At 42.6% G+C, this 15,802-nt stretch overlaps 2 protein-coding genes across 4 annotated transcripts in view; one reads left to right on the top strand and one right to left on the bottom strand.

Moving 5' to 3' along the window:
• Positions 1-7,538, bottom strand: part of KNTC1 (kinetochore associated 1) — a 177,542-nt gene extending 170,004 nt beyond the window's left edge. The window contains exons 1-5 of the mRNA XM_068244149.1: positions 7,334-7,538; positions 4,234-4,382; positions 2,170-2,290; positions 1,025-1,140; positions 818-896 (exon numbers count right to left, since the gene is read on the bottom strand). Coding sequence (XP_068100250.1) covers positions 818-896; positions 1,025-1,140; positions 2,170-2,290; positions 4,234-4,365 — 448 coding nt within the window. The 5' untranslated portion in view covers positions 4,366-4,382; positions 7,334-7,538. The remainder of the gene's footprint in view (positions 1-817; positions 897-1,024; positions 1,141-2,169; positions 2,291-4,233; positions 4,383-7,333) is intronic.
• Positions 7,469-15,802, top strand: part of RSRC2 (arginine and serine rich coiled-coil 2) — a 39,421-nt gene continuing 31,087 nt past the window's right edge. The window contains exons 1-3 of one of the 3 annotated variants that reach the window (XM_068244161.1): positions 7,469-7,657; positions 10,976-11,135; positions 11,222-11,265. In XM_068244161.1, coding sequence (XP_068100262.1) covers positions 7,652-7,657; positions 10,976-11,135; positions 11,222-11,265 — 210 coding nt within the window. In that variant the 5' untranslated portion in view covers positions 7,469-7,651. Of the gene's footprint in view, positions 7,658-10,975; positions 11,136-11,221; positions 11,266-12,418; positions 12,495-15,802 lie in introns of those variants that run through there. The other 2 variants (XM_068244167.1, XM_068244174.1) reach the window with 2 other exon arrangements.

Below are 15,802 nucleotides of genomic sequence, written 5' to 3'. Positions count from 1 at the left end.
CATACGTGCACACAAATGAATCTCCCCTCCCCCCTCTTCTGCCCACCAACAGAGCTTTCTGTTGGCGGGCTCTGGTCGCTGCTGCAGGCAGAGGGTTTTTTTTTTTTTATTATTATTAATTTATTCTGCCTTTTTTTAATAATAAAAATTATGATTTTTTTCCCCCGATCCCTTTCCCCCCTCCCAATCACAGTGATCGGCTCTCATAGACATCAGCCTGTGAGAGCCGATTGCTCTCTGAGCCTCTCCCAGGGGGACAGCCGAGTGTCACGGCTGTCCCCAGTACAGCACTGCCGTAGATCGCAGCGCTGTACAATGTAAATGGATGCGGTTTTGCCGTCTAACAGTCTCCTAGCGGCGTTCGCCGCTGGGAGACTGACATTCAAGCGGAGATGCGAGCACATTGGCGCACACGATCACATGCACAACATCGCCCTAGGACTTGACGCCAATCGGTGTTAGGCAGTCAGTCGGAAGGGGGTTAAAACACTTAAAAACCACACTAAAAACATAATTTGCACTATATGTCCAAAAGAAAATCATTTATCCACATTTCACCATGTATAAAACATTTAAAATGTTTTCTCTGGTGGTCTAGCAGGCCCCACTTTACTTTGTAGTTTTCTCTGGCAGTAATAGGGTCCAGGTACGCTGCTCTGCGCATGCGGGCTGCATACTCCCATCACCAGGAACATTCTGCGTCTGCACAGGTAGTACTGCACAGGCACAGAACGCTCCCAGCGATGGGAGTGTGATAGGGACGTGGGCCGTGCAACAGGACCGGACCTGAGTTATGCTGAAAAGGAGTTGTACTAACCTTCTTCAGCAGCATCTTTCTCCAGAAGTAATTTTGTAAATGTCCTTTCCTTGTTCTTTTCAGAACTTTGTACCATAGCCTGCAAGAAAACACCAAACAAAACAAAACAGGACATGGTCATGATGAAAAAAAAAAAAAAAAAGTGTAAAACAAAACCTTTCAAATCATTATTTCCATTGCCATTGTAATAATATTCAATATAAATACCTTCGTAATCAAGATCTGTCTAGATAACACATGAATAAGATGAATATTGCCATTTCTCTCTCCAACCAAGAGAAACTGTCCTTCATGGCAAAGGCCAACAACATCTACTTCTGTATCTATAAAATTCAAGAAAACAGTAACAGACACTTGTCATATGGAAGAAGCAATGCAGCATTAAGGACCAAAACGAGTTAAATAACTCTTCCCAGAAATCCTTAATACAAACTCCCAATCAATAATATAATCAATACTACATACTGTAGATGTATGCCTATCAGTCAAAACATTTAAAAGACCACGCTAACACTGTGAAGTACACCTCCTGTTGCCAAAACATTAAACAAGGCATGGACTCCACGGGGTGTCCTGTGGTAACTGGCATCAAGGCAGTCGAAACAGATCCTTTAAGCCCTGTAGCAATGTGGGACCTCTATGAATTGCATTTATACAGAGTATCCCAGAATATATTCTAAAGAATTTGGAGACCAAAGAAAATACAATACATCAGACCATGCCATCTTTGCTCTGCCCTGCACACAAGTTCCTCCCTCAGACCCAGAACAGTAACCTTGCCTGATGCTGCCCACTTACTGTCCATTGGTCAGCAGCATATTAACACACTCTCGCTATTGGGTGAGACCTCTCCAGTGTTCTCCTCAGGCTCTTTTAGCCAGGTGCTCCACCCGGCTAATTTTTTTGAGCACCTGGGTGTCATTGGCTCACTTCCTATTCTGTGTAAGCAGAATTGTGCTGAGAAGTGCCGGCCCTGTATTCTCTTATCTCGCCTCACCCGGCTACTTTTTCATGCCACCCGGCTGGAAAAGAATTCTGGGGAGAAGACTGCTCTCCCTTATATTACTGAGCATTCGGGACAGGAAAGTAATAAAAGTAAATGAGATTTTACATATAATGGTATGTGGACTGAAAATTACTTTTGATCAGGTGTATACACTCTTGAATATTGCACGTGTGCGTACTGCTGATTGAATTATTACTATACTTCACAACTTTTATTTTTACATACTGGCCTCTAAATGTTAACAACAGATATGCACCAGGATTGCTGCTAATATTGTGCATTATATTATGAGGCTTGAATGGATATATTTGAGTCAAGGTTCCGAATTATAGAGCACAAAACTTACCAAACTGTAGCTGAAGTTGAAGAGACTGACAAATGCTGTCGAGCAGGCAAACAGATTTGTCAGCAACAATGACACATCCTTCACTTGAATTGCAGGCGTATAGCTTTGGATTGTCCGTCACCTTGATAAAGGAATTTAAAATATAAAGAATATTAATATAATAGCCAAAGCAGTAAGAAATGTTGAAGTTATACTGTAGATCTAGACCAAAATTATAATAAACACACGCTATTAGTGAAGGACATATGAACTGACCTCAAAATTTCTAAACAACACATTACAATGTGTGAATTATGGGGTCCCAATATATACAGGTGATTCTGAAAGTATTAAGGCCAGATAATTTGCACTGCAGTCAGGAATGGCTATGTGCATGTTTCACTTTAAAGGATACCCGAAGTGACCTGTGACATGATGACATGTGTATGTACAGTGCCTAGCACACAAATAACTATGCTGTGTTCCTTTTTTTCTTTCTCGGCCTGAAAGAGTTAAATATCGGGTATGTAAGTGGCTGACTCAGTCCTGACTCAGACAGGAAGTGACTACAGTGTGACTGACACTGATGAGAAATTCCAACTATAAAACACTTTCCTAGCAGAAAATGGCTTCTGAGCGCAAGAAAGATAAAAAGGGGAATTTCTTATCAGTGAGTGTCACACTGTAGTCACTTCCTGTCTGAGTCAGAACTGAGTCAGCCACTTACATACCCGATATTTAACTCTTTCAGGCCGAGAAAGAAAAAAAAGGAACACAGCATAGTTATTTGTGTGCTGGCACTGTACATACACATGTCTATCTCATCATGTCACAGGTCACTTCGGGTATCCTTTAAAGAGAATCTGTATTGTAAAAATTGCACAAAAGTAAACATACCAGTGCGTTAGGGGACATCTCCTATTACCCTCTGTCACAATTTCGCCGCTCCCTGCCGCATTAAAAGTGGTTAAAAACAGTTTTAAAAAGTTTGTTTATAAACAAACAAAATGGCCACCAAAACAGGAAGTAGGTTGATGTACAGTATGTCCACACATAGAAAATACATCCATACACAAGCAGGCTGTATACACCCTTCCTTTTGAATCTCAAGAGATAATTTGTGTGTTTCTTTCCCCCTGCATCTCTCATGCACTGAAGTTTCAGGCTGCTCTTTTCTTCCTGCAAACAGCTTTGCCCTTGTCTGTAATTCTTCAGTATGTGAAAGCCCAGCCAGCTCAGAGGACGATTTATCCAGCTTGTAAAAGATAAGAGAGAAGAGAGAAGCTGCCCTTATCTAAATAAAACACAGGCAGTGTGCACAGAGGGGCCTGGAAGGGGGAGTTCATAGCAGAACCACAACACTGAAGAACTTGGCAGCCTTCCAGACACAGGCTGACAAGTCTGACAGGGGAAAGATACATTGATTTATTACAGAGACTGTGATAGCAGAAAGTGCTGCAGTAAGCCAGAACACATTAGAATAGCTTTTGGAACTTGTAGGATGATAAAAAACAGGATGCAATTTTTGTTACGGAGTCTCTTTAAAGTGAAACATGCACATAGCCATTCCTGACTGCAGTGCAAATTATCTGGCCTTAATACTTTCAGAATCACTCACTAAAACCATTTTCCCCAAGTCACAAGAGCTAGTGTAAATTCAGAAGCAGCCATTCTGCATAATAATGTAATGTCCAATTCAATCAGAATCAGTTTTGCATTCAGGAAGATGCCATTACAAACTATTGTACTTGCACACAGAAGCTCTCTGCTAAAATTGGCCTTTTATCTCTTGCAGTCAGAGATAAAAACAACATTCTCTTGTGGTGTGGCCCACTAATAATTCTAGGACTAAGTTAAACTAAAAAATCGTTGAGGCACTTTTTTTTAAATAGAGTGACTAAATATTGGATAAGAGGGAAATTTTCATCGTAGTCCATATTAGAAGAAAAAAAAAAAAAAGTTTGATACTAGGCTTTACATTTACTTCGCTATATGCAACAGTTTAACCACGGCTGAACATGTTTGTTTTTGCCATTTCATTCATTGGTTACATAACCTGAAATAAATGCAAAAAAGAAATCTTACTTTTTCAGTTGATGAGATTTTAAGCAAAGTGTCCACTTGGTATAAAGCAGACCCACTTTCTTGCCGTGAATCAATACTCAAACGGCAGCTTCCAGTATCGTCACTTGCTAAAAGTTCAATGTCATTCCACATGTTGAAGGCGGGTTTATCTGCAAAATTAAAAACTACAGTATTGTGATATTATAAGAGAGAGAGATGTAGCTAAGAAGAAAGCAGTGATCTTGACATAGATGGGTTACAAAACACTACCCCATCATAAAATAAAAAGGTCCAACACAAGCTATTTATCACAAAGGGCCTGATTCACAAAGCGGTGCAAACTTTTTTGCGGACTTTTGCGCGCGCAAAAGTCCGCGAAAAAGTTTGCACCGCTTTGTGAATCAGGCCCAAAGAATGGGAGTACAAAAAGCTGTCATACAATAACACACTCTGCTTGTACGACAAATATTTACACATTTACACATTGGTGTATCTCTACGATCACTGCTGCATAAACTGCAGTCAGTATCTGACATCTGCAAGACATTTTTGTAATGTTTTTGACACTCATGTCTATGTAACTGTAATCCTCTTTGTCTGCAATAAAGCCTGGCTTTGGTTATTTAAAAAACAAAAAGGGACTGGGCGATTGAGGACATAAATAAAAAATAAAATAAAATCAGGGCTCTAGCGTGTCGGAAAAAATCAGACTCCAACTCCTCAGTTTATGGTACTACTGACTCCAACTTCTCTCATTTAAATATAACAATGTATTTTTCAGGTTGATTGAAAGTATGTAACATAAATGACATTACATCATAGCCAAAGCTTAGGAATTTTAAAGCAACAGCAAAACCCTTGTTATCCAGCTCAGACGGGGACTACTTGATACCAAATAACTGTTCTTGTTGTTTGCTCGAGAGGGTCGCCTTCCCAGCTATACAGCGCACCAAGAAGCGGAGTAAATTATCACAGCACAAGGCACAGTCCTCCTCTCCTCACAGCTATCTACTGTGGTGCTCCATCTTCTATGGCAGGGCTTTTCAACCCTGTCCTCAAGTACCACCAACAGTGCATGTTTTGTGGAAATCCACATAGGTAGTTAATCAGCTCTGCTGAGACACTAATTACCTCACATGTGCATGTTTGTGGTTTTCTGCAAAACATGCACTGTTGGTGGTACTTGAGGACAGGGTTGAAAAGCCCTGCTCTATGGTCCCCCAATACATGTTATCTGACATACAATGGGTCAGGTGACAATCATCAGGAGGATACAGCATCATAGCCTGGCTGGAAGAACAGGAAAGGATGGCAATAAGCTTGTTTCAATGCACGGCCCTCAAGGCTTGAAACTCATCACTTCTATAGCAGCAATGCTATAGTGCGCATGGTGCGTAAGGGTAATTTGGGGTTCCTGCGATCACAATTCGGAGGCGGGAATGGTATTTAATGCTGCCGGGGGTTTGAGCAGCAGCAGGGTGATTCATCATTCAGCTCACTCTACACCAAGCTCACTAGCGGTGTAGTAATCCATACAGTGTTCTCCCCAGAATTTTTTTCCAGCCGGGTGGCATGAAATAGTAGTCGGGTGGCATGAAAAAGTGGTCGGGTGGGGCGAGATGAGAGAATGCAGGGCCAGTGCTTCTGTGAGCAATTATGCTTACAGAATAGGAGGAGGTGAGCCGATGACAGCCGGGTGCTCATCAAAACTAGCCGGGTGGAGCACCCGGCTAAAAGAGCCTGGGGAGAATACTGCCATATGCAACCTGGTTGCTCGAGAGTGCTAGATAACAGGGATATTACTGTATACTAACCAGCTCGGACCATGAAAGTGAGAATCTACGCCGCTCTATCTACAATGAGGCTTAGATTTTACGCTGCGGCCTTCCGTATTCCTGAGCAGTTGCTGCGGCAGCAGATTTGACAGTGTGACAGCCGAGCTTTTGCCTACTGGTAAAAAGCCAGTTTCACTGGCTCCTTACTAGGTGATCACTGTAAAGCTGGCCACTAACGGTCCAATTTCTAGCGAAAAATCGTTTGAGCGATGAGAAATTCTGATCGGATTGGTTGTAAATAATCTCCATTGGTGGACACAATCGATTATGAACGAGTGAAAAAAATGTCGCCCGAATGAATTTTCGTCTAACGAAAATTTGGATTTTCTTGGTGGTCGTGATAGATGGGAAGCAATAATTGGTTAGTTGATGGTATAGTGAACGATTTTTCGTCCGATCAGAATTTCTGATCGCTCGAACGATTTTTCGCTAGAAATTGGACCGTTAGTGGCCAGCTTAAGCCAATCATAGTGATCACAAACGGCAGGAAAAAAAAAAAGGCTCTCGTCTCTAAGGGGCCAGATCACTACTGCAAAAAATGGTAAAATTTTAAATACATGTGTAAATATACTCTGGAAGAAATTAACTTCTTATGAGTGAAATGCACTATAAATTACATTCTCCTATGTTCCTGTCGCTTATGGTAGGCAGCACAAATATGACAGATCTGAAAGGCTTTGGACTAGTCCATCTCATCAGCAGTATTGCAAATATTGTACTGACGGCTATGTCTGGAAGCCTAATTTTCTTACAGACATGGTTACTGGCACACCTTTAAAGACCAGATGAGTTTCAGAAGACCCCAATGAATGGCAGCAGCCATCACTGCTGATGTGGTAGTGTTAATTACTATGCTGTTCCGGGTTTGTTTTAATACGCTACATAAAACTATTTAAATCAATAATAATATTCTGAAATTCCAACCCTTCACACTGCTGAGAAAAACTAAAATAAAAGTTCTGACAAGGGATACATACAGTTCATGATCTGCACATAAGTGTCAATTGCACATTTCATTGTAAAAAAGATTTGAAGTGACAAATACTAATATACAAAGAAGTGTGCCTAGTTAACTGGAGCAAATGAAGAATTGATTCCCAGAAAAGGCAAAGAGAAACACCATTCTGGGCATCTGCTTCACTTTTTTCCCTATGCTTCGCACTTGATAATCAGACCCTCAGATTATGCGTAGTAGTGTTGTTAATTATGTGACATTTCTTGTGAAATAGAGCCTGTACAGCCCTCATGCAGGGATACCAGCAGTGAGTCCAGCAAGCAATACACACCGGTGTCACCGGTCCAGCTTTCTCATCCAGCTCAGCTCAGCCCTCTTCCTCCGCACATCTACCGTCACCACACTCCTGTCACCCACTCCAATTTGGCGGCATAAACTAAGTGACGTCAGCCGGACAACCTCTCCGCCGTGACGCTGCTTCCCATCAGGCTGTGCGGGACGGTCGTTTCCTTTGTGTGTCTCTTCTTTGTATGCTGGAGCTGCTCCACCCGCTTTTATCGGACGACGCTGAACGCTTGTGTGGCGCTGCCCTGGGTGGCCGCATCCTGAAGCACGGCGCACGGAGGAGAGAGGCGACTGAGCCGCGGAGATGGCGGTAGGTATTTGCCTCGACCCGAGTCTGGTGAGGCCATTTGTAGAGAGGGAGAAAATGGCGGCGCGGCTTCGCAATGGTGGATGCGGCCTGTGCATAGAGCGGCCGCACCTCTTGTGCCTAGCATTGCGCTGCCTTTCCTTTCCTCATCCCGGATAGACGGGCGTCTGCGCTGTGGCAGCATCCACTGTATGACTGTAGCTTGTGTCATAGATCCATGCAGTATGGGGTTACACAGATCTCTGGCCCGGATAGCAATATGGCTGCCTGGCGATAGTGAGATGTGTTTTACTTTCTTTATCTTGCAAAATAGTAATTTCTGAATCTAAAGTGTATATCTACCTGCACGGTTTTGTCAGAAGAAGAGAGGAACGCACGTTTCAGAGTTTTTTTCCTCGAGTATATTTGCTGTGAGATTTTGTAACCTGTACAGAATGGCTCATTACAGCTTTGTATGGCCAGGCTGGTTCAAAGGTAACTTGGTATGATTTATGGAGCTAGTCTAGTTGAAGGGACCCAGCGGGGAACCTCCTAGACTAGCTCAGATTACAGAACATTTCCTAATTTGGTCATGACCACTAATTTGTAAGAAATAATCTCTAATGCCTGGTTCACACCATGCAGTTTCCCATCAGACAGATCAAATCGATTATTTCTGTCATGTCTGATCAGATTTCTGATGATTTTATTTAGAAGTGTTTGGAAATTAGGAAACTGCTACTGACTTTGATAGTGCTGTGATTTCCAGTGGGAATGGGCCCTAATTGCACTTTAGAACCCACTGGGGCACACCAAGCCACACATGCGCAGGAGTGGCCAGATTACAGGAGGGGGGGCATAGCTGTAGAGGACGGCTAGGGTACCCACACTCCTTAGGAGAAAAAGAGAAATGCATAAGGTCCCATGGACCATATGCAATTCACTTTTTCACCTGAGTTTTCTCCTAGGTGATATTTTTCAACTTGTCCATAAAATGCCTTTTAAGCCCCCAGAAGGCAGGAATATACTCATAATAATTTTGATAGTACTTTTTCACCAACTTTTTGGCACTTTTTATAGTTATGTACTGGAAGGTTATTTAAGATCAAAGATGAAAAATTATCTCCTAGGAGAAAACTTGTGTATGGCCCCATGTGTCAGACTTTACATCGAGTTTCAGATTTCTTCCCTGTTAAAGGTAGCCATACACTGGTCGATTTGCCATTAGATCGACCAGCTGACAGATCCCTATCTGATCGAATCTGATCAGAGAGGGATCGTATGGCTGCCTTTACTGCAAACAGATTGTGAATCTTTCAGCCTGAAACCGATCACAATCTGTTGAGCTGCTCCTGCCGCCTGTGCCCCCTCCCCGTATACATTACCTGATGCTGGCTCCCGGGCGTCTTCTCCGCGCTGCACCGCACCGCTCTGTTCTTGCTCCATCCCGGCGCTTCCTGTGTCACTCCGTGACCAGGAAGTTCAAATAGAGCGCCCTCTATTTGATCTTCCTGGTCACTGCAGTGACACAGGAAGCGCCGGGATGGAGCCGAAACAGAGCGGTGCAGCGCTGAGAAGACGCCCGGGAGCCAGCGTCAGGTAATGTATACCGGATCGGCCGCCGCTAGCGACACGCTCCCTACCCGCGGGCGATCGAGGGTAATTTCCCGCACGGCGCGATCGACGGACCGATCCGATTTCGGGAGGAAATCGGATCGGCGGGTGCGTTTAGCGCGAACGATTGGCAGCAGATTCGATCCCAGGATCGAATCTGCTGTCGAAACGGCCGTGAATCGGGCCAGTGTATGGCCACCTTAAGAGTACAAAAGAAACATGATACCCGAACTACAGTGACCAGATTTTTATTCAAATATTTGCTTTCATTGAGCTCAGCTCTACCTTGCAGCATATTGTGTACAGAAACATTCACCCTGGAATCTTTTGTTTTCAAGGATTTGTGCTGGTAAAAGAATTCATGAGCACTTGATTGGTGTATGTACATCAACCAGGTAGTCTGAATTGTTGCTTAAAGAGAGCCTGAGTTGGTTCCATGGGGGGCAGATGGGACACAGAGGCATGTTCTCTGCCTCATGACATGCCTCTGTGTGCCTCCACTGCCACGCTATAGCCCCCCAAAATTGGCGACATTTGTTGCTATCTCGGAGGGCTATGGGAGGAGAGATATTCCCTGCTCAAAACACCCACTAGGGACGTTCCTGCAGGCTTTCCAGAGCTAACATTGGGCAGCTCTCGCTGGACACGCCCCCTTCCTCAGGTCATGAAAACGAAAGTGGGGCATAGTGGGCCACAGGAGCGTGGGTTTTGGCAGCTACCTCATCCGCCCAAAGCTCGGGTACAAAATTAGATACTTAGAGAGGATAGCCTCACGATCCTATTGAGGCTTCCCTCTCTAATCTAATGTCCCCCCGTCTCTGAGCGCGACCTCCTATAGGCCGTGCTGCTCTTCTCCCTGTATTGTGGCAGCGTGAGCCCACCCATGTACAGTAAGTCGGAGCAACAGGCTCCGTGCTACTGCACATGCGTGGCCATGCTTGCAGGTCTACTGCGCGGCCCCGATCTGGAGGGGAGTAGCGCTCAGCTACGGGGACATCTGAGTAGCAAGGAAAACCTCAATAGGATCCTGAGGCTTCCCTCTATTAAGGTGAGTATCTGATTTTGATCCCGAACTGTGGCTTGGGATCGCTTTATTGAGCTTACTTTGCTTGAGTCAATTAGTAAACCCTATTTGCTGCCGTATAAGATGCACTTTTTCTTCCCTAAAATGGGGAGGAAAAGTCTCTGCGTCTTATACGGCAAAGGCATGGAAACCCGAGTTACGAACGTCTGCCGATACGAACTGCTGGCACGTTAGGGATTCCCTGCCTGTGTGTGGTCAAATTGTCCATTTCTTACAGGTCTGATCTGATTCACAATTGTTTTTCTGATCGATTTTTTTTTTTTTTTTCCTCCAATCCCTTTTGTACAAAATCGACCTGAAAAAAATCGGAAATCAGATCGATGTTATCAATCTGACAGGAAATTGCATGGTGTGTACCAGGCATAATTCTACAGTGTTGTTGACCTATTGGATTTATTATTGGTATACAGCCTGGGAGGTACTTTGGGCTAAGAGTTGTTGTACATGACCATCTGTAGCATGGGTTTTCCTCTAACCAGCCGTACAAATGCCCTCCCAGACTACCTCATGATGTTGATGATCGGACAAAGGTGGAGAGAACTGTTTGTCCAGTACTGTTGCAAAATGGTGAAATGTGTGGTATTGTTGTCTTCTGCTCCTGGAATCCTGACAAAGTTTGTAATTGTATTTATCTTTTTGTTTAGTCGAGCGATACAGAACGAGAAGGTGGTTCCCCAGATAGCTGCTCACCCACCTTAGAAAAGCGAATGGAAGATTGTGATCCATCAAAGTCCCCATCAACTTTCAGACAATATTCACGATCCAGATCTCGTTCACGTTCAAGAGAACATAAACGGAAGCCTGGTAAGATGAGCCTTTGTTTTTATTTTACGCCTTTTCTTACTACTTATTCAATGCTCTAATTTTCAAAATTTGTCACCACTTCACAGATCATGAAGGAAAAAAACACAGGAGTCGAAGCAGGAGCAAAGAGGTAATTAATACTTTGTAGTGTACTTTGAATAAGTTTGTCTTTGTGTATGTATTGAAGATTGTTTACTTCATGGTAAGTAGTAATGAAGTATTTGAAACTTATCACCATATTGTTGGTTATGGCACACTTTGTCAAATGCTATTCAGTTGTTATTATTGCAGTTTCAGCAGTATCTGAATTCATTTTAAAATTTGCTGTTAAAACCTAGTATAAACAGCAACCCTACTGATTAGTTCTTCAGCAATGCAATTTCTCTTGCTTGGGTTGAAATGAGCACATTGATTTCAATTATACCTGTGCCCCTTCTTGTGCCCAAGAGAACTTCAATTACTAAAAGCTCTCTTCCACCACCCCTCTGGGGTTGGCTGTTAGTGAAGGAGAGAAGCATGTGATCAGTTTGGTTAGGTGATTTGCTAGTCACGATCATGTGCTAAAGCAGGATGTGATCACAGCAGATCAGAGCTTTGCAAATGTATCAGCTGATCAAACCAATCTCATGATTCTCCATGAGTTCTAGACATGACATCACTATTGACCATCAGTTCTACCTTGCTGCAGGCTGATGCTCAGAGGCCTCAGTTATGACACCTGAAGGTTTAAGACAGAGCTGGACAAATCCCAGGTAGCCAAGGTTCCTTTAAAATCTTTGTCTGAGCCTTTCTCTAATTGTCACTGGAGCCGTCTCTTAAAATTTCCGATTGGCTTCCAAAATCCATTTTAATTTGTTCACCACAACATAAGATATTGGGATTGGGCCATGCAGGTGGGTGTAAAACTCACATTTTGGCTTACACCAGCTCAATCCAGAGATTTTGCATTTCTGGAGTTACCTTTTTTTTTTTTTTACATTGGTTTTATCTGTCTAGCTACGAAATTGGGTTTAGCGGAAGGGTTATTTCATTGGACTGACTTCATTAGAGTATATATCACTAACGGAGTAGTCCAAGTTTAGTTTCTTCCCTACCCATTTGTATTGTAGCTGCTCACATCTTTTAAAAACATATTGCTGAGCAGTAGTGCCTGGGTTGATACTGCAAGCTGGAATAATATTCTAAAAGTATATGGTGATCGCTTATGATAGGAAGAGTTTATATAAAAATTGAATATTGTGCGTAGACCACATGATAACTTTTCTGTAATAAATCATACTCAGCGTGCTAAAGCACGAAGAGACTGAACTGAAGACGCTGCAGACTCATAGCAAAAAAATAAGCCTACTTCATGATAAGGTAACTATCAGTCATTCAACCTCCTACTTGACTTGTGCAATAATTTGAGTGCAATGTTTAAGGTTGATATTTTACAGCAAGCTTTTTTTTTTTTTTTTTCCTCATGTTTTTACTTTTGGAACACCCTGAAAACAGTGTGATGATGGTCTTTTCCAGTTTTACAATTGGTTTTCCCTGGAGGCCTGTATTTGCATACTGCCCCAGTGGACCAGGATTTTAGGGATATTTGTGCAGGAAACAATAACACTATATAATGGCCTTAAATAACCGCTTTCTCTGTATAGAGGAGAAACTGAATGCTGCATTAATTCGCCCACATACTACATTTTTGAGCAAACTTGACCTTTGGAATGTAGCTTGGAAGCAAATTGCACAAATTCTTGTGTAACGTGTTCATAATAAAGCAAAGTTATTTTGTTGTTAAAATCAAAACTTTTTTGTATTTTTATTTTAATGGTTCTGAAGTTATCCACTCGGAGTTTAGGTCACTTTTCTTTACACTCCTCCCATACTCTGTGATGCCCCAACCAGAGGTTTATTATGAACATTTTAAATATTCACTCTATATATAACACTCTAATATTTATCACTGTCTGGCAAGCTGGAATTTGGAGTGACCTTTATTACATGTAGACATAAGCTTCACAAACTGTTAAAGTGGATCCGAGATGAAAAACTAACTATGACAAGTAACTTGTCTATATATCTTATCTAAAGTTTAGATAGTTTACACAGCAAATCTAGCTGCAAACAGCTTCAACAGTTTCATATTTATTTATTCCTGTGATACAATGACAGCAGCCATGTTTTGTTTGTAACATTACACACAGGTAAGCTGCAACTGCATCTCCCGCCCTCAGCTCACTCCCTTCTCCTGCTCCCTCCTCCCCTCTGCCTCTGAAATCTATGGCTAGTAACCACCTCCTCCTCCTGCCCAGACTGCGCTTCCATAAGCCCTTGCTACATGGAGTGCCAGGGCACTTTGAGCTGTGGGCGAAGCTTGTTTAGTTTATAGGGAATTGGAGTATTAAAACAAAAACAAAAAACAGTATTGGGTTGGAGGAATGCCCTATAAACTATATGTAAGGAACACAATTATGCAATGAGTAAAAGTTTATCTCCGATCCACTTTGAGGTGGACACACATGGGTCAGTTTTTCAGGCAGCTTCAAAATTGTATTGACTGTGCCTGAAAATTCTTTAAAAAGAATCTCAAGTGAAAAAAACTTATGATAGGAGTTGTATTAGTAGTACAGGTAACAAATAGAACATTAGTAGCAAAGAACAAAGTATAATATTGTTTCCAGTACAAGAAGAGTTAGAGGAACTCCAGTGAAAATAATGTAATAAAAGTGCTTCATTGTTACATTATGTATCAATGAGTTAGTCAGTGTTTGCCCATTGTAAAATCTTTCAACTCCCTGATTTACATTCTGACACATGGTGACAGTTTTACTGCTGGCATGTGATGTCAGTGGATGGAGATGCTGTTTGCTTTTTTGGCAGTTGGAAACAGCTGTAAACAGTAAAACTGTTATTTCCCACAATGCAGTGAGGTTCACAGACTGGAAACTGTCAGGACCATGGTCCTGGCATCACACTGTGGAAGGGGTTTCACCACAATATTAGCAGTACAGAGACCCCTGATGGTCCGTTTGAGAAAAGGAAAAGATTTCTCATGGGAAAGTGGGTATCAGCTACTGATTGGGATGAAGTTCAATTCTTGGTCACGGTTTCTCTTTAAAAAACTTCACTTGTTATCGATGCAAAAGAGCTTCTCTAAGTAGACTCTTATTTTCTGAAGCACTTATACATAAAAAAAAAACAGACAGCTTCAGATACGGTTTTCCTGCAGGGGAGTTCAATGGGGCATTAGCTTTGTGTTTCATAGTTTAAAATACAGTGTGTGGTTTGTAATTGCAAATATGATAGAATGGTGCAGTTATATAAAAACTTACTGAAAACAAAAATCACTCTTCTTTGCTATTAATGTTGTATTATATGTACTACACATACAATTTATTATGTTCTGGGTTTTTTTCGCTTCAGTGTCACTTTAATGCTCCATTATAATCGAAGTGACTAAAACTACCCACACATGCTAGATTACTTAACCAGGGAGGCCGATAAAGATTGCTTCAGGCGAGAATGTAGTGGGTGTTCCAACATCCCATAAAGATCTGACATTGCAGATCTTTAGCGTCGTCCAATACCCAAGTGCGTTGTTCTCTTACCCCTCTAACCGAAAGCCTCTCTGTCATGCACCACACATCATCCCTCCTCCTTTTTCCATAGTAGCAGATGTGTCCCTAACCTCTAGGATAGCAGCCTTGTCTGTACAGCCCCAATCCATGCCCAGTGACAATCCTCATACATATATACAAAACTTAAAGCAGGTCTGAATATGTCTCTACCTCTTTAAAAAAACAAATGTGCCCCAAGTATAGCAGTGGTTTAACAAGTGTGAGTACATAAAGTGCTCTGAATTGGCCCGCTATCTCTGCCTCCTCCCACTTTCATCTGAAGCCACCATTAGCAAAAAATGCTGTGGCAGTTTTTGATAGTGTAGAGCAGAGGTAGGGAACCTATGGCTCAGGAGCCAGATGTGGCTCTTTTGAGGCTACATCTGGCTCACAGCCAAATCAGTAGGGGTTGATTCACTAAGCTACACTGCTCAAGCAGCGCAAGTAACATTTTCAAAGTAGGCACGCTACTGCTGTAACATGCACTGCTAACTTACTCACGCTACCCCAAAACGAACGGCTGCTCCAATTGTCCCACTCTGGACCCTGTCAGGTCCATTGACTTTGTAGGACGAGATCCCCGCACTGTGATTGGGCCAACAGGCTGCCTATTGGGCCAAAGTGCAGGGATTTCATCCTACAAAGTGAATCAACCCCCAAGTCAGCTAGCTAATTGTACAAGCTGTTAGTCTGTATTTCCCCTCTCTCAGGGAAATTGCTGATGTTGCTAAAACCCAAGAGAAGCTGAAGAAGTGTCTGACACTGCCGCTGCCTGGCTGATCAACTGTATACACATCACCATGGTAACAGGGACATGAGCTCTACCGTCCCAGTTTAATTGTATGGCTTACTGAATTACTTTTTAAAATATGTTGCGTTTATGGCTCTCTCAGCCAAAAAGGTTCCTGACCCCTGGTGCAGAGAGAGCTTCATCTGCCATCCACGTTCTGTGGTCCTGTAAGTCAGTGTAAGGAAGCCTTCCCTGCTCACAGGACTGCAGAGTTATGCACAGCTCTTCCCTAACCATGTGCTTTTGCTAATCTCTCAGCACAAATGGACTTGGTT

This window comes from Hyperolius riggenbachi, chromosome 1 (assembly GCF_040937935.1).
Source record: "Hyperolius riggenbachi isolate aHypRig1 chromosome 1, aHypRig1.pri, whole genome shotgun sequence".
Lineage (NCBI taxonomy): Eukaryota > Metazoa > Chordata > Amphibia > Anura > Hyperoliidae > Hyperolius > Hyperolius riggenbachi.
This window is presented reverse-complemented; position numbering and strand designations above follow the sequence as displayed.